Here is a 19,778-nt window from a genome sequence, read left to right as displayed (position 1 = left end):
CTAATGAGACCAAAGAGACATAATCAAATGCAGCAAGTGTACCTAGAATGGGTCTTGGACTAAAAAAAGGAAAAAAAAGGATATAAGAAACACATTTGGGGACAACTAGGAACACTTTAAAGTGTATTTATATTAGATATTCTTAAAAGAGTGTTATTTTTCTTAGGTGTGAAAATGGAATTGTGGTTATGTATGAGAATGCCCTTATTCTTAGAGGATATATGCTGAGTTATTTTAGGGGTAAAGCGTCATGTTGTATATAGCCAACTTTCAAATGGTTCAGCAAAGACAAAACACACACACAGGTCTACTTGAAGACAAGTAAAACAAATGTAGCAAAACTGTTAATAATTAGTGATTTAGAAAAGAACCTACAGTTTTCACTGTACTGTTCCTTGAACTATTCTCTAGGTTTGAAAGTTTTCTAAGTAAAAAGCAGAAAAATGAAAGAACTTTCACTTCACACTCTGTATTCATATGTATTAGAGACTGGCAAAGGACCAGACAGTAGACATTTTAGGCTTTGCTGGCCATATTATCTTTGTTGCCACTACTCAACTTTACTTTTGTAGTGCAAAGGCAGCCACTATAAGCAATACATAAACAAATAAGCATGGCTGTGTTCCAATAAAACTTTATTTACAAAAATAGGTAGGGGGCCAAATTTGGTGGAACATTATTTTCCAACCCCTAATATACATTATAAAATTTTAAGAGAATGTGTGGGTACCTAATACTTTCTTTCTTCCCTTATTATAAATTTATGGTTTTTTGAAAAATTCATATTCCCCAAGACCATGCTCTCTTCTTTAGCCTCTACACTTTCCCATTTGGTAATCTACTTCAAGTACTAATTTTAACAGAATGACTCCCACCTATAACACCTGCCTTGATATCTCTTAGGCCAGAGTTCTATATTTCCATTATATATTTCATAAACATTTCCACATGAATGGCACACCTGAAGGTCAAATGCAATGTCAAAATAAAAATTAGTACCTTTTTTCCCACGCCAACATCTACTCCAATAATTCTACCAATAGTACTACCACCCACTTACCCATTTAGGCTCAAAAACTGGGAGACTGTCTGTGCAGAAAAGAGCTAACATAGCATGCCTGAGACTGCCTATCCTTAAAAGGCCTGCTTGCAAGGTTGGCTCTTGGCTGGAACCTTGGAACTTACACTTTGGGAGGATTCTCACTCTTCCCAGAACTAATAAAAGTGGCTCACTGTGCCTCAAAAGTTTGTACAAATAATGTGGCTTATGCTGGAACACCAGCTTTCCCTCTGGGAATCTGGAATTCTGGTATATGCAGATAGAGAGTGCCTATACAACCGGCTCCCCAAAAAAACTTTGGGCACTCAGTCTCTAAGGAGCTGCCCTGGTAGACAACACTTCACAATTCAATGCTTGAGGAATTAAGAGTTTTCCATGTAACTTCACTGGGAGAGGAATCCTGGAAGTGTGCACCTGATTTTCTCCAGACTTTGCCCCATATGCCTTTTCCCTTTGATGATTTTGCCTTGTACCTTGACTCACCACATCACAGTGGTGAGTGTAACTATATGATGAGTCCTTCTAGTGAATCACCAAATCTTGAGGTAATCTTGGGGACTTTTGACACAGTTTTTATTCTCTCTTTCACCTAGATTTCAATCAGCTGCAAACTCTTCTTGATTCAACTTCCATTATCTCACTTCTCATTCACTTCTTCCTCTCTATTTCCACTGTTACTGTCCTATTTAGGTTTAGATTACTGCACTGGTCTTTTACTGGACTTCATATTTCCCTACTTAGCTTCTTAAAACATTATTCTGGTTACTTCATTTCTTAGTTCTAAAATCTTCAATGGTAATTTATTCTCTCTTAGAACGAAGTCCAAAATCCTAAAGCTGGAATTTATAACCATCCATTGGTTGGCAACAAACTACTTCTTCAAACTTATTTTCTACCATATGACACCACATACTCTACACTTCAGCCAAATCACCACCTGCCAATTCCCAAATCATTCTCTCTAGACTTTAGCTAACAGTTTCCCATACATCAAACACCACTCCCTATACCTGCGTGAATATCTGTACAGTCTAAGTTCAAGTGTCACCTCCTACATGAAGCCCTCCTGGATAATTTTAGCTAGAAATACCCATTCTTTTTTTTGAATTTTAATGGGATTTTAGCTATTTCTTTCTAATGGCACTTATCTTACATTCCTATACTCCAGAACCCGTTTCCTCCAGAGCATGGTCTATTTCAGATAAACTTTTGTGTCTCCTTACAGTGCCATACAATTGTATGTGCTTCATAAGTATTCGTTGAATGAAAAGATGAATGAAAAATTAAGAATGCAATCAGATGAATACTTGCTTCTAGTGTTGTACTAAAGAAGGAAATATATTCTTAGAAATGACGTTATAAATGGAAATCAGGCATGGCTGAAATAGTACTATTCTCATTCAAGAGCCACACTGTACATTTAATCATATTTCTAGAAGTACATGTAGCAAGGTACTATGCTTAGTCCTGTGCAAGATGCCATGAATTAAATAAGCTTCAGTGGATTGGTCTCAAACCTAATCCTATCTATAATAATATTGTTCACAAGAAGTGTGAGTGAAACTCCTAACAAACTTTAAAAAATTTTCATAGTACAATCCATATGCTAGGACCTGCCCCTGTATCAGCTATGACTTGGGTCATGATAATAAAGGTATAAGAAATCACGGTTTTTCCAAAGATACAAAATACTAAAAACCAAATCAATTTAAACATTTTCTAGTTTATAAAGTTTAACACATTTAGGAGGATGGAAAATATACCCTTGCCCTTCTCCCAGCAAACATAAAAACAAAAAATGAAATGGTAATCAACCTTTTTTTTAATGGGGTGGGGAACAGTGGGTTTTTATAAACAGATTATAACTGAAACTAGAGAAAAAGGAAGTACTCATCTATAATCAAAGAGATTTAAACGTTTTTTCTACACACAATTTTTGCCTTTTTTGTTTTGCACATTATAAAAGTCCCCACAGTCACATGAAATAACATAAGAGAGAATAAACTAATTTCAAGTCAAATACTCTACCTCCAACGATGACGTTCACCATTTCTTCTACAATGCTCTGCACGATGTCTCGTGGCTTTTCCTCACAGTCATGGTTTTCTCCATCATATAATACATCATTTTTAGATAATGCTTTAGAAAAGAAAAATTCAAGAAAACAGTATTTTAGTTTTTTGGAAACTTTTACTAAACATGTATAATGAAAAAAATCTACGAAATTAAGAATAAAAGAAAAAAAACAGATATATGAAACTAGAAGCAATTACATGTTAAATCTTCAAAACTTTTAACCAAACCATATTTTAAAATATTTTATCATTTCAAGTCAATTTCAACAATGATTCGTTTGACAAGCTATTAAATGACTATTCAACTTAAATGAGTTTTCTAGATTATTCATTTAAGAACCAAAACTTTTAAAAGTATTCTGAATGAAACATTTCTAACATGTCTCACACTTATCAAATAATACTAAACGTAATTAAAGCTTGTTTTGATTAATTAGGCTCACCAGTAATAACAAGCTCGTCATTGTGCTCTAATATAATGAGGTCCTTGAAGAACCAGAGACAGGGCTATCTGAGCTCTTCCTCACTATTTTTTCCCCAACACACTCCACATATCCAATGTAAAACTAAATTTAGTAAGTAAAAAAAGAATTCATCTCCCAATTTAACATTAATCAAAACCAGATATAACTACCAATCAGAACTTCTGAACACACAAGAAACTAATAAAACTTGATATTCCCAGTTAGTCTGTAGCGACTATTGCAGATAAAAATACGGTTTCCCCGGGATTTTCTGAAATGCTGAAAATATCTCGGGAAGGCTCAATTAGCACTTTATGATGCTTTGGGATCTGGGTCCCTGTTCTGGGAGCCACTGCCCTACAGCAAATGGCCTCAGACTGCATGTGAGCTTATGGTGGTACTGTCTACACCCCCCACCCAACTCACACTACTATAAAGGACCACTACTTAAAACTCTGACTTCCAGAAGCCTGTCCTCCCTAATCTACTGTTTGCTGCATTCTACAAAATACTGAATGTCACAGGAGAAATGTGATAAATAAGCATGTCAAATCAGTAACTATTTTATAAAAATTTCAAATACAACAGCATTTAGATTCTTCTGTGGAGTAAAAACATATAAATGTCTTGACATAACAGTCTTTCCATCTTTCTTAAATTTTGTATTTCTGCACTCTAGTTGGCTAAAGTTATCAAGAGTCTAAAAATTAAGTTTCAACATAACTAAATATACAGTCACTAAAATGTGCACAAAATGATTAGCAAATCAAGAGTCAATTCTCTTATAAATTATCTGACAGAAATAGATTAGAGTAGCCATGAATAATACTTATTACACATGCGAAATGATTATAGAAGTTAACTTTTATGCCCAAAGTCACACAGCCAGTAAGTGACAGAGGTGTGATTCAAAGCAGATAATATAATTCCAGACCATGCACTCTCAACCAACGGCTCACAGGCAAAATTTTCATTCATATCAGCTGTCGGGAGAAAAACACCTTTAAAAATAATCACGACTATGCCACAGGAATTATGCCTTATTTATAGTGCTGTATCCTAAAAGGTACTTACAGTGGTACCTACTACACAGTAGATGCTTCCACCCCTTGGGGTCTCGGCCTATGTTGTTTCTTCTGTTAGAAAACTCCCTAAATTTTCTAGCTAGGCAATTCCTACCCTTATCCAAACAAGATTCAGCTAAAGCATCACTTTCTCTACAAAAGTACTTCCTAACTCTGCTCAGCAGAACTGTCTTATGCATGCCACTTGCAGGATATTTATCACATTACACCTCATTTATACATGCCTGACCTTCCAGGCAGACCATGAGCACCCTAAGAGCAATGGCTACATCTTCATCAGCTTTTTTAACCCCAAGTCCTAGCACAGTGCCTGGGACACCGTATGCTAAATCAATATTTGCTGAACGCATGGATGAAGAAATGGAGGAATAAAAAAAGTTCCAGCCTTATTATAGATTAGCTCTTTGAACAGCTCCTTTATAAACTTACAGTGAAAGTAGGGGAAATTTTAGCAAGGGCCGGCTAGAAAAATGTAAATCATATAGGCAGTATGGATTCATTATTAACCTGAGTACTAGAAATGCTTGGTTTATCAAAACTGTCCCTTTTAAAGTAAATGCTAAATAAAGTTCTCTTAAAAAGAGTAAAAAGGCACCTATTCATGACACTGCTGATGTTCATACCACTGTTATGTTATGGAAAAGATGTGGTTAAAAAAAAAAAAATCAAGAGCTGAAAATATACTATAGAAGTCTTTCCTCAAAGTAAAGTAAAAACACAGAATTCAGATGAATTGTAACTAAGCCCTAACCATCTTAGTTCTATAAAACCACACTGGAAAGGCAACAGAATTTCCATCATTTTTTGACACCAAGCTAAGGAGGAACAAAGGGAAGAAAGTCGTTTCCTGGCAGTTTAATAGAACAGTTAAAGCTGAGAATAACGTTTGGGGAAAAAATGACTGCACGTGATTATTTTTAGAGAAACACATTTGTAAAATAAATAAATGCAATTTAATTTTTGTAATCTTGTAACCTTTTTCTTATAAATAAATTTACTTAGAAAAAAACACCGTCAGAAAATATCTAAATCTTATCAATTATTACACATCAGGATATAAAAATAAATAAAATATTTTTGTATGCTAGGTGGTTATTCAAAAGATATCTTTTCATATTTAATTTCAGTCCTTTTTTTTTGACAATAGTAATTTGTGAACTTATAATGATTTCCTAAAATTTTCAGTCACATTCCAGAAAACTTTACTGAATAAATAGGTCTCCTGTTTGCTATGAACTAATTTTAAGAAAACTTTATCACCTAGGATGGACAAAGTCCACGATTACCACAACGTGCCTGATACCCATTAAGTCATATCACCCTTTCCACGTTTCTTTACCAAAAATGCCCTCCTACATTCTTCCCCCAACACACACCTCCCAACCCCTGCCACCCCTTCTCAGAAAGATTACTTTCGGCTGCAGCTGCCTGATCAGCTTCAGTCTGTTCATTTTCTGCACTGGAAGTATCAGATCCATTTTCAGGTTCTGTATCATCCTGAAGGCTTTTATCCACATCATGTGAATGGGGATCAAGGTCCCCTTCATGCTCCTGGGATATATGATCAACAGTCTGAGGCGGCAAATATCTAAGTTGAGGTGATTCAGGCTCATGATGGCTTACTGGAGACTGCAACAGATGATGATGCTGTCGATGCCTTTCTTTTTCCATTTGTTTGGCTTCCTGCAACTGGAAAGAAAGAAAGTAATTTCCTGTATTAGCAAAATAAGTTCTTTAAAATTTGGAGGGGTAATGTTACACTCAACTATAAATCCTTCATAGGAGCTGCCACCTTGTCTCCAGGCTCAGGAATCGTAGTCCATCAGAAATAAAAAACTAAAACATACTAAAAACACACAACAACAGAAAACAGTGGTTACTTCTTAGGGGGGTGGAATCTGGCAAACAAGAACAGAGATGGAAGTCTTTCACTATATCCTCTTGTCATTATTTTTGGTGTTTGAATGATGTAAATGTACTACTGAAACAAAACAAAATGAAAAACAAATTAATTTTTAATAACCTTAGAATGATAACTGGACTGTTGCCAATGTAACAGTAGATTTACCTAAGATCAAATAAAAGCTTCACTAAGGGAGGAAAAAAGTGGACAGGGAAATAAAATACACACACATTCATTTTTACTTATATATACAGAAACAAAGTCTAGGCATTTACACAAGAAACTAGTAATAATGGTTACCTTTGGGGACAGAAGTTAGGAAATGACCGAATTGGAAACGAGTGGGAGGGAACTTTTCAGTGTGTACCTTTCTGTAGCATGTTCTTATGTCACCTTGCCAAATGTCTTCTAATGAAAAAATAATAGTTACATTTAATAAATAAAATTGCAATGAGTACTTAAATGCCTCTGCCCAATCACTCATCTAATAAGAATGAAAAAACTTTATAAATGTTCCAGTTTTATTTTAGGAGACCTAAATTATTATGTACATAATACCACGTGTAAAACTGGCTCACTTACAAGATGCTAAAAACAGTAACAATCAAGATCACAGGGTTTCATTTTTTAGCACTTTATTGCTTTTAGACACATCTCTTTTGATCCTCATGACCTAACAGGAATCATTCTCACAGAATTAATTTCCACAAAGATAAATATTTTACAGTGTCAAATATGAACATTTCATATTCCTAGTAATATTCTAGGTTATGCGGAAATACCAGAATTATATGAATTTATAAAACAAATTTGAATTAAAAGATTTTAATGCCCAAAAGGTACGAAAAGACTTATAATCTGTATGATCTAAGTCCCTTATTTTACAGATAAGGAAACTGATGGGCATGACTAGTTGCACACAGTTGGAATCAGAAGAGACTTCTCAAAGCTTTAGGCCATTCATGAGAAAGTCCATTTCCAAATTAACACTGAGGAACCTTTGACTTGCAATCTAATCTCGCCCTCAGCCTAACTTCAGCTAATCCGTACCATGGTTTAGTAGGGCAAGCACATGCTTTGGAATTACAGACAGGCATAATGTTGAATTCTAGTTTTTTCTACTTATTCCAGAGTTGTATAAACTCTAGAAAGATCCTTGGGAAAAAAGAAGAAATTAACTTTAAACATTTTCTATACACTTTCATACCTTCTAGAGTAGGGTTTCTCAACATCAGTACTATCGATCTTTGGAACAGATAATCGTGTGTGCGTGTGTGTGCGTGTGCGCGCACGGGCTGAGGGAGGTGGAGGTTGTCCGGGGTGCTGCAGGGAGTTTAACATCCCAATCCCTATCTCTGATGGGTAGAAACCCATTACAGGTCATGACTCACCCCAGTCATGACAAAAGTGTCTCAAATGTGGCTTGGGGGGCAAAACCACCTCCAGTTGAAAACCACTGTTATAGAGAAAGAAATTAGCATCTTCTCCTTTGACATAATTTTAGAACTGAACACTTTATAGTGAATTTTATTTGGGAAGGAGAGGAAAAGTTATCAGCAGTATATACCAATGAATTAGACTTCTAGCTTAGAATAGTTTAGCAAATGTGGAAAATTATTCTGCTTCGCCTTTTTAATTTTCTCTCTCCCCTGACTTTTCTAATTATCCATAGCACAGAACTAATATGCCTCATGACACGAAACATGTTCACAGCCTTTATCATAACTCAGTTATATATTTATTTGTGTGATTATTTAAGATTCATCTTTCCCGTCTATGTCTGTAAGAATTTTGAGAGTAGTGGTGATACAGTGCTGGTATTTTGCCCAGCACTGTACAACTGAGAACTAGAACAGTGCCAAGAACATACAGGGAATGTAGTAAAATTTGCTGAACAAGTCAAACCAATAAAACTTATATTTCTTCTATTAAAAAGTGATAAAATTTCATTCACTTCTTCAAAAAAAAAGCAGCAAAACTATTATATGTGGTTGCAAAATATTAGCAATAATCCAATGTCAATACATAGGAGAGTGACTGAATAGACTATAGTACAGGCTCGAGTACTCTGCATCTATAAAAAAGAATGAGGAAGATTTAAGGGCTGATATGGAATGCTTTCCAGGACACACTGCTAAGTGAAAAGAGTATGAAAGAGTATCCAGAGTACATGTGGTAGCCAGCCGTTTTAAGATGGCCACCAATGATCTCTACCTCTTGATTTTCACTTCTTTGTAGAGTCCCCTCCCACACTGTGCCAGGGATGGTCTGGGTGATCACTTCTTTTTTTTTTTTTTAAACATCTTTATTGGAGTATAATTGCTTTACAATGTTGTGTTAGTTTCTGCTGTACAACAAAGTGAGTGAGCTATATGTATACATATATCCCCATATCCCCTCCCTCTTGAGTCTCCCTCCCACCTTCCCCATCCCACCCCTCTAGGTGGTCACAAAGCACCGAGCTGATCTCCCTGTGCTATGCGGCTGCTTCCCACTAGCTATCTATTTTACATTTGGTAGTGTATATATGTCCATGCCACTCTCTCACTTTGTCCCAGCTTACCCTTCCCCCTTCCCGTGTCCTCAAGTCCATTCTCTACGTCTGCGTCTTTATTCCTGCCCTGCCCCTTAGATTCGTCAGAACTATTTTTTTTTTTTTAGATTCCATATATATGTGTTAGCATACAGTATTTGTTTTTCTCTTTCTGACTTACTTCACTCTGTATGACAGATTCTAGGTCCATCCACCTCACTACAAATAGCTCAATTTTGTTTCTTTTTATGGTTGAGTAATATTCCATTGTATATATGTGCCACATCTTCTTTATCCATTCGTCCGTTGATAAAGAAGCAACTTAGGTTGCTTCCATGTCCTGGCTATTGTAAATAATGCTGCAATGAAGATTGTGGTACATGACTCTTTGGGTGACCACTTCTGATCATAAGGTAGACAATGTAGCTTCTGCCTTTTTTGTCTCTCTCTCTCTCTCTCATTCTCTGCCCAATGAAGGCTTTAAATGACTTCAGCCCCAGTTGATACTGTGATCCACGCAGCCAACTGCAACCTCATGTGAAATCCAAGCTACAACCACCAGCTAAGCCACTCTTGGATTCTGGACCCTCAGAAACTGTGAGAGATAAGCAGCTAAGCTGTGAGTTTTAAGCAGCTGAAGTTTGGGGTAGTTTGTTATGCAGTGACAGATAACTAATACAGTATGCTACCTTTCATATAAGAAAGGTGATACATGAAACCATACATGTATCTGCTCACTTGTGCTAAAGAAATGTAGACGGATAAACCAGAAACAATAGAGATTAGCTACATCCAAGGGGTGGAAAGAAGGGAGAAAGAGGGCTGGAGTGATAGGAATGAGGAGTATTTCTGTAGAGCTCTAACTCTTTTTTTTTTTTTTTAACATTTTTATTGGAGTATAATTGCTTTACAATGGTGTGTTAGTTTCTGCTTTATAACAAAGTGAATCAGTTATACATATACATATATCCCCATATCTCTTCCCTCTTGCGTCTCCCTCCCTCTCACCCTCCCTATCCCACCCTTCTAGCTGGCCACAAAGTACCGAGCTGATCTCCCTGTGCTATGCGACTGCTTCCCAACAGCTATCTATTTTACATTTGGTAGTGTATGTATGTCCATATATACACTACCACTAACTCTTAATTCATAGTAATGTTTAACAGACTCAAAAAATAAGCAAACAATTAAACTAGAATGTGAGGAGTACTGAAATGGAAAACAGGCAGTAACAAACGAACTTAACTGTATTATAAAGTAATAAAATTATCCCGCTGAAGAGTATGGAGAAGAAAAGAATTAACCTAAGTAACTTTGGAAAATAATATTTTGAACGGATACTATAAGGCTAAAGACAAAGAAAAAAACAAAACCCAATAAATATAAATGCTATAACGTACCTAGTAAATTTGCTTCTCACAGTGGTATAAGTAAGCAATTCTAAAACTACTATATGTGTGTAATAGGCCTGAACAAATAATGTATCATAAAAAATGAAAGCCTTATTTCTCACTGTTTAGAGAAAGTTACAAATAAGTAAAGGGAGAAGGCTGAAATGAACCCTGTGGTATTGGCCTGGAATCAGAAGCATCAGTGTGAACACACAGTTTTTAAGACATACGGATGGGTAGTCACACATGGGGTGGGGGAGGTGGGGTGGCTGGACACATATGTATTTCCTAGTGCAGTCTGCTGGGAGGGCCTAGAAGCAGTAACATCTCAGCTGCAGTGAACACACCTGGCACTCAGATCTTGGTATCCAATTACCATTCTCCAATTGAAGGAGCCAGGGCTCCCTGTTTACGTGTCTACTACTCCAGGGGGAGAAGTAGAGAAAATTCAAAATGAGCAGGGAACATCTTGAGATTCCAGAAAGTGAAGAGGTACTCAAAAAAGGATGGGGGCTATTGTCAAAAGGACAGAAGGCCAAAGATGGAATAACTGGGGCAACAGAATAAATAACGATAGAGCTGGATTATAAAACATAGGATAAAATAAACACCCATGAATACAGATTGATATAAATAAAAAACTGAATAAATAAACAGGAAAGGAGAATAATTCTGGTTAATAGATATAGAAAGAGAGAGAAACAGAAAATCACCACCAGGGAAACACAGCAGTAATAACTGTTGCTGGTAAGATCCACCAATGGATACTCAAATGGGTGTGGGGGAATATGAGGGAAAAAACAGGATATTTGCATAGTCTGAAAGTATCTCTCCTGAGATATTTATTAAATGTAAAAGAATAACTTTTCAGTGGAGGAACCTGGAAGATACCGCCTTAACTAAGTAGTCAGGGTTACTTTACTTAATAGTACTATACCAGTGTTAATTTCTGCCTCTGAACATTGTAACATGGTTATGTAAGATGTTGCATTAGGAAAGCAGAGTAAAGAGGATCTCTCTGTAAATATTTTTGCAACTTTTCTGTAAGTTTAAAATCAGTTCCAGATAAAAAGTTAGAAGTTGGTTTTTAATTATGAAGACCTAGATAATGTAAAAAAAAAAAAAGATTCTCTAGCTGCTGGTCTCTTACCCTCCTCCCCAAATATATTTCATCACTATAGAAATTTATTTTATTTTTTAAAGGCTCAATGAATAAATAATTTTATACCAGAATAGATCAAATTAGGTAACTTGATATTTACATTACACTCATCTACTAAGCTTGAGAGCAATAAAAATATCAATCCATAAACACTTCCATGAGGATGATAGCAATCGATATCTTTCAAATTCTATTTGTGAACAATTAAAAATGTATTTTATCCAAAGTCAAGTAAGTCAGTAAGCCTCAAAACAAAAACAATACCACAGATCTCCAGTACGTAAAACTGTAAATGAAAGACATTTTCCTCACAGGCACAAAAGATTTCACTATATTTTCTGTAAAATCTTTTCTATAGTTGATGCCTGTGGTGTTCTATACAATCTCTTTCATTTTTTAATACTTACTGCTTGGTTTTCCATGCGTGCAAAGATAACATTTAGCATCTGAGTAAGAGTAGCTTTGGCTGTTGTCTGATTGATGAGATTTTTGCTTGCTAGATAGATATTGTAACATGTTCTCACAGCTTGCAGTACAGTTCCTTCGTGAATTTCTATGTGTTGAGATGTTACTGCAGTAAGTAAAGCCTTTAAAAAAAAATACAGTTAAAGCAATTTTTTTTGCATCCAGAGTTTCAGCACAAAAATACATTGGTATTTTTGTATTAGAATTAAAAATTGCAGACACCATTACCACTTTAAGGTAATGTATACAGATTTTCTACCTGCCTTAAATATATCATCAATTGCTAAAATATTTTATGTTTTCCCCATCCTGGTTGTAGTTTCCATATAATCCTCCCAAACCCAAAATGCTAAAAAACCATTCAACTGATTTATTTCAATCCGAGTTTCATTTTAATAGAATATTATTTTGGTCTACTAAAATGCACAGCGTTAATACTCTGTCATAGTGTAGCACAGATATGCTTCATATGATGTATCTGTTGAACTAGACGTCAACTTGGGAAGGATACATATTGTGTCTTATTCACTTTCAAATTTTTCTGAGATTTAACTTATAGACTGAACTCAATGTGCTGTTGTTATTATTGTTGAAGATGCTTACAAATGTTGTAAAATAAAGCATTTAAAATAATTCTAAGGTGAATCCTCCAATAAAGTGAACAGCTATAATTTATGTGAACTGTCACACATTAGGTTACTCAATTTCTCAAAAGCAAGGACTCATATCTTTTGTCTTTCTATGTTGCACAATGCTATGCAGGGTCAGCATTGAGCACATACTAAACAAACCACAACTGAACATGAAACTGCAAACAACAGGCCAAACTGAATAGCTTTATTAGAATAAAGACATTTTATGACTTATGAAGTAAATGCAGCTATGAGACTGAAAGGCTCAGAAGGGGTGACAGACACACATAAAGGACACTTCATACATGTAAACAATTTCAAAAGTACTAATAGTACAGGAAAATTTTTACTAACAAATAAACATACCACCACTACTATTAGCAGTAACATTAAAAATTCAATACGTATAGTAGACTGAAAACACAAGTGAGTGATTTTTCTTTAAAGGAATTTAATGATCCAGGTGTATCAGAGCACAAACCCAGGACAGGATTTAGCTGAGCAGGTTCAGCAGATTGACAGGTGCAAGGGAAGCAGGAAAGCTGGGGCTCAAGCAGAAAAGCTGGTGCACGTGGGACTAGACTACAAGTGGTCTGACAGTAGTAGAAGAAAGTAGAAGGGTCACAGGACCTTGACATGGGACCCTAAAGCTCAAAAGATAGAACCATGTTAGAAACTGGAAAGCTCTGGAAGACTCTGGGGGCCTAAACTGGGGCCTTCAAAATAAGAGATTTGGTAATGAATCTTCTCCTAGTGAACTCCTGGCATTCAACAATAAAATCCCCTGATATGGAGTCTAAAAAGCACCCAAATGACCTCTATTATAGCTGGAAAGCACATAAAATGACTTTTCCAAATATTTTCAAGGTAAAAGGCTTCTGATTTAAAAAAATGTAGATTATGAATAACAAGTTCATTTTTATAATTAATTACCTTTATTATTTGTAATTGAACTCCTTCATCTGTTTGAGGACCTTGGAAACAGCCACAAATTGTTTCAATAATTCTATCAATTAATTTTTTGCCTGGTGTTGTACTATCTGGAGCATTGCCAGTCAAGTGCCCATAAGCAATAAGTTTCTGAAATAGAGGAAGAAAATAAAGATCCTAATTAAGCTAACAAATATATATATATATATACTAATTAAATATACATTAAAATTACGATATACAACTGAACATATGTTAAACTTTTTACACAAAAATATTAAGGTATAATCAAAGCCAAGGCTATACCAACTTTTCCTAAAGAAAGCTTTATTAGCTATAAACATGTGAAATTATTTACACTTGTAATAATCACAAAAACAGAAAAATAACCATAGCAAAACCACCAGGCAATACTTTGAGAAAGGCAGGCCTTAGAACTTGTCTCTGGTGAGTTCTAACAGCTTACGTCTTTCTGTACAAACATTACTGACACTGCTTTTGTGAAAGCTATCTTAACACGTTCAAATGACCCAAAATCTTTTTCCAAATTAGATCTGTGAATATGCAGAAAATCATTTCCAGACACTGGCTGCAATAAATCACAGATTTGGTCATTCATCATTACCATTATAACCCTGGAAGGAAGGCCTTAGATATTAATTTTTCAGAGAAAACAAGGTCACAAATCAAATGAACTTATCCTTATGTGTGTGTGTGTCTGTGTGTGGAAGTAAAACAGGAAGACAGAAAGGAATTTTTCTGACATAAATGAAGGTCAGAGCTAAAGTTTCACAGTAAATATAAATACTAAACTGTTAATATTAACCTACTGCTTTACACAAAACAGCAAGCATCCAGTAAAATCACTGCAAATAATGAAGTATGTAAAATCAGCAGCAGGTTACAACACTTCCATTATCGATAACCTTAGTAAAGATTTTGTGTCTCACTAAGCTAACTAATGATTTCTGCTATCCTTACACTGGAAACATCTTTTTGCAACTATTGTTTCTCTTGAATATAAGCAACCATTTGGTTTCTTACCACAAAAAAGAATAATCAAAGCTTTCATGGAAAATGTATGAATCATCAATTGTGAGTACTACTTAGAAACACATTCAAATTAGATGGTTTTTGGATAGTGCCATTTCATACATACCTGTAAACAATCTAGAGATGTACTAACTATGCGGGGACACTTGGACTGGCATGCCAATTCAAAGGGCAGGAAGTACTTGTCTGCTTCGATAAAATTTGTCTTTGATTTCACTGGTGGAAGAGTGCTTGATCCAGCTTTTGCTTCTCCATGAGGAGGACTAAGTGAAAAAAGAAGAGTCTGATTAAAATATCACATTCATCATATTGATGATACACTCACTTTAATTTCAGTTCTAAAAAGCAAAGCACTTTGCTAAACCAATTTTTATTTTCCCATATTTCATGAGGAAACCAAAGCCCAGAGAAGTTACGTGATTTGCTATAGGTCATAAGCTAGTGGCCAGAGCTATAATTAAATGCAAGAAAAAAATTTTTAACTAATTAATTAATTTAAATAAAGTATTTAGATTAAATTTTTAGTAATCTTTCTAAATATGAATCAAAGTCTTTAAGCAAAGACTTTAAAAGCATATCTCACAGTATTTCAGAAATACCCTTATTTGCTTATTTATGAGACTTTTTTATATTTATAAGTATGCTTACCATTATATTCAATATTTCTCAAAAATCATTTTTTAAAAAATTGATTTTATGAAGATCACATGCAGAAAATTTGCCACACTAAAATACACATGATTGTATTATTATTTTGGCCAAGACTGACAAGTTTGCAAATTAAGGAAAGAAACCCCACAAACCTCTGCTTTTCAGTTTCCGCTTTTATTTCCTCTGGGGAGGGAAAAAAGAAGCATACATTAGAAAACTTGACAAGGGAAAGATCATTAACTAATTCGATGTGATTACAGGTTTTATAAATTATTTTATAAATGCTACAAGAAGTTGGGAAGAATGCACTTTCAAAAGAAAATTAGGCACCAGAATTCTGTTGCAGCCAAATGTATTAATTTACACAAATAATTCTATAAAACTATATGAAGAATATACATTAACAACCACAAGGATAGGGTAGAATTACAGATGACTAATCCCCAAAGCATTTCCTTTTCTCCAAGTAGTTTTTCGGGGGGTGGGGGTCAAGTAGCTCTTTACATTAACCAGAAGCACTAGGATTAAGAACGGAATAATACGTATATGCTGCGTTCAAGTGACAACATACAAGGCACATGGTGGGTTAGGAGAAAAACTCAATGTACCCCCTTTGGGGTTATCTCAAGGAGATTATCAGGCCAGGACTATAATTTCTTGATCATGTATATATGTGTTGATATTTAACCAATTTTTCTACTTAGGACTATACAAGGCACTGCAAAATACACACGCTCAATTTAATAGGAAATTTTCCCTTTTGCTTTTTATATCCATAAGAGATGAGGTAAATTAGATAAATTCTACCTGTAATAGAAGAACCTTAAATTTAATGATAAACTGGGGAATCTGGTTAATTGATTAAACCTGTTTGAAATTTGTAAGAAAAGCATTCAAATGTAACATTAATAATTACTACCACTGCAGCCAACAGTTGTTGGGAACTTACTATGTGCCAAGCACTATTACGTTTTACGTGTACTAACATGTTTAAACCTTGTAACAACCCTATGAGGTTTGTACTATCATATTTCCATTTTAAAGATAAGGAAATTGAGGCACAGACTTGCTCAAGGGCTGCATGGCTTGGGTGTGTGACTAATTTGGTTTCACTAGGTGTCAAAACTAGGTAATCTAACTCCCAGATCCTGGTTTTTTAAACAACTCTATTACATAGGTGTATCTATGAATATTCAGCAAAATGATTTAAATTTGGTATTATAAACAACTTCTAGCCCATAAGTTAATAATTATTAAAAGCTATCTTGGGGGTTCCCTGGTGGTGCAGTGGTTAAGAATCCACCTGCCAATGCAGGGGACATGGATTCGAGCTCTGGTCTGGGAAGATCCCGCGTGCTGCGGAGTGGCTAAGCCCGTGCACCACAACTACTGAGCCTGCGCTCTAGAGCCCGCGAGCCACAACTACTGAAGCCCATGCGCTTAGAGCCTGTGCTCCGCAACAAGAGAAGCCACCGCAATGAGAAACCCGCGCGCTGCAATGAAGAGTAGCCCCCGCTCGCCGCAACTAGAGAAAGCCCGCGCGCAGCAACGAAGACCCAATGCAGCCAAAAATAAATAAATAAAATAAATAAATTTATTTAAAAAAAAAAACTGTCTTGTATGAAGCATCTCCCACGTACCAGATATTATAGTAAGCCCTTTATAAAGTGACCCTGCCAAATTACTCTGTCATTGCACAATTTATTCATTACCTACTCTGTGCTAAGCACTGATGTTTGGTATTTCAGTCTAGTACTCTGTGGACCAACGCTCCTTCCATTTTACCAGTGGTAGGAGTAGAAGGGAGACAATGTGAAAATATTATCTGGGGATATTTAAAATACTACTAAATAAAAGTTCACAGTGTCTGATATTTAAGATCTGCTTATGGCTACTAAAATTGTACAGGTCACGGAAAAATGTAATAAAAATAATTTAAATCACTTTTAAAAATACAGTACAGATGAGGGGGAAATGATATATTAACTGCCCCAAATCTTCATAAAATTTTTAAAAGTATTTTTTTATTTAAAAACATTACTATTATTAAGAAGCTGAGATATTGCTAAAAACCAGGTAAGGTAGAAAAAAGATGTGAGGTATGAGAAGCAGGGAAATGAGTGACAGTTTTTGCATAAAGTGAATTTCCATTTATACAACAGTTAGGAAACAGAGTATTCTGGTTCAGTAAATAATACATTAGTTAAGAATATCAGAGGTAGTATAACATTTTAAAGAGCACTGTGTTTGGATAACACCTGTCAATGAGATAACCTGTCACTAAAAAACTGTGTGACCGTAGGAAACAACCCTCACTTCACTACTTAGGTGATTGCAAAGGTACTTACAATATATTCTAAAACAGGGATCAACAAGTATGTCTCACATGCCAAAGCCAGCCCATCACTTCTTTTCATAAAGCACATCAGTTCAAGAATAGTTTTTACAGCTGAATATTTGTGATCAATTTGATGATAGGGAACACTAACTTTGAAGCCCAATGAAGAATAATGTTACCCCCCTAAAAGAATTCCACTCTTCTCATTAGTAGACCAGGGTTACAAAATTTATACTCAATTGTTATTATTTTGAATTTCATTAAGAAAAAATGTGTGTAAATCTGTTTTCTCTTGTTAAGTACTACAATATCCTTGACTTTTCCTCTTGGCCCACAAAGCTCTTTACATAAAAAGTCTGCTGACCTTTGCTCTAAAACACTATGGTTCAAAGGATCCTATAGACTCTATGAACTATTTCATTCTATGATTCCATTATATTTTAAATGTCCACATTTAAATAGTCTAATAAAACATACCTAACACAAGTTAAATTGAATGTAATTTTTCTCCAGTAATTCAGATCATACTATAACATTTATTTATATCTTTCTATTTATCTCCTTATTGTAAATTATACAAGGCAAAAAAAACTGTTCAAAGTAATCTCATTTTTTTTTTTTACAAAGAAGCAAAAAACACTTTCTCAATGTTTCTAATGTTTTAAATTACTTTGCACTAAACATGAGTTTTCCTATTTTTTTCATTTTCCTGTAACATTTTTAACCCACAGTCAAAGAGTTTTTAATGTTTTGACAAAATCTTTAAAGGTCACAGAACTATCACAATTTTTCCCACTGATTATTAACATAGCTTGCATGTTTTCAGCTTGCAGGGTTATCTTCATGGTCCTGCAAAATGCTTACATTTTTACAGTCTTCTGAAGACTTGTATTCATCTTAATATACTTCCTTTCAAAGCCATTCAAGGCCACTTAAACTGAAAGACACTATCACTAAAAAGATTAAAAGAACAAGTGGCAACAGAGGAGCCGTAGAGTAAGTATCAAAATACTGAAAGTAACAATATTACAAACCACGGTATTTTAAAACAAACTGAAAAAATTTTAAGTATGTAATACTACTTTATATTTGTGCAGCAATAGAGTTTAAAACACTGTTCTATACATTACCTAATTTTATCCTCAATTCCTCACTTTATGGATAAGGAAACCATAGATCCAATAATGGCTTAAAAGTCAGCCAGCTGGTAAGTAGTGATCCAGAAACTAGTTTCTCTAGTCTTAAAGTAGTGTATTACACACTACACAGTGTGCTATATTTAAGCAACCTTTTATTAGCTGATGCAGGTGAACTGAAAAATTCAGGGTAAACATAGTGTAGAGCAGTGGTTCTGCAAGTGTGGCCCCAGGACCAGCAGCATGAGCATCACCAGACACTACACCAAACTTGCTGCATCAGAAACGACGAGTGTAGAGCTCTACAGTCTGTTTTAACAAGGCTTCAAGGCGATTCTAACAGACAAACAAGTTTAAGATCCATTGCTAGAAAGTGGTTAAAAGAAATGAGTGCAAGACAGTTGGGTTTCGTCCACTACGTCCACATCCATTTATTGTACCTTTAAGACTTCTTGGACTAGTGTTTGAGCCTATGCTAAAAAGGAATTTCTTTTCAGTTTTCTTAACTTATAATAAATGTCCAGTAACACAGCCTTTGAGGAAACTGCCTCTCTAGTTTAATGAATTAGGGCTTGAAAACAGTTTGCTTCAGGTTGGCCTTCAACAGTAGAATCAAGAAGTACAGTTGACCTTTGAACAAGGCGAGGGTTAAATTATAATCAGCCCTCCATTTCTGCTGTTCCTCTGCATCCATAATCCAACCAACCACGGACTGTGTAGTACTGTAGTATTTACTACTGAAAAATATCCACGTATACGTGGACCCACGCAGTTCAAACCTGCTTTGTTCAAGGGTCAACTGTAAACTAACTAATTCTCAATTATTAAAGAAAAAACACCCAGAAGAAAAAAAATATTGAAGTATCAAATTAAGAAGTAGCATACTCAAACTAAAAACCA

General features: G+C 35.2%; 1 protein-coding gene across 3 annotated transcripts in view; it reads right to left on the bottom strand.

Moving 5' to 3' along the window:
* The window catches only part of ARFGEF1 (ADP ribosylation factor guanine nucleotide exchange factor 1), a 151,433-nt gene that overhangs the window by 77,208 nt on the left and 54,447 nt on the right, over positions 1–19,778 (bottom strand). For all 3 annotated transcript variants that reach the window (XM_036830408.1, XM_036830409.1, XM_036830407.1), the window contains exons 2-7: positions 15,557–15,587; positions 14,860–15,016; positions 13,704–13,850; positions 12,081–12,260; positions 6,097–6,373; positions 3,089–3,199 (exon numbers count right to left, since the gene is read on the bottom strand). In XM_036830408.1, coding sequence (XP_036686303.1) covers positions 3,089–3,199; positions 6,097–6,373; positions 12,081–12,260; positions 13,704–13,850; positions 14,860–15,016; positions 15,557–15,587 — 903 coding nt within the window. The remainder of the gene's footprint in view (positions 1–3,088; positions 3,200–6,096; positions 6,374–12,080; positions 12,261–13,703; positions 13,851–14,859; positions 15,017–15,556; positions 15,588–19,778) is intronic.

The sequence above is a fragment of the Balaenoptera musculus genome, chromosome 17 (assembly GCF_009873245.2).
Source record: "Balaenoptera musculus isolate JJ_BM4_2016_0621 chromosome 17, mBalMus1.pri.v3, whole genome shotgun sequence".
NCBI classification, from domain to species: Eukaryota; Metazoa; Chordata; class Mammalia; order Artiodactyla; family Balaenopteridae; genus Balaenoptera; species Balaenoptera musculus.
This window is presented reverse-complemented; position numbering and strand designations above follow the sequence as displayed.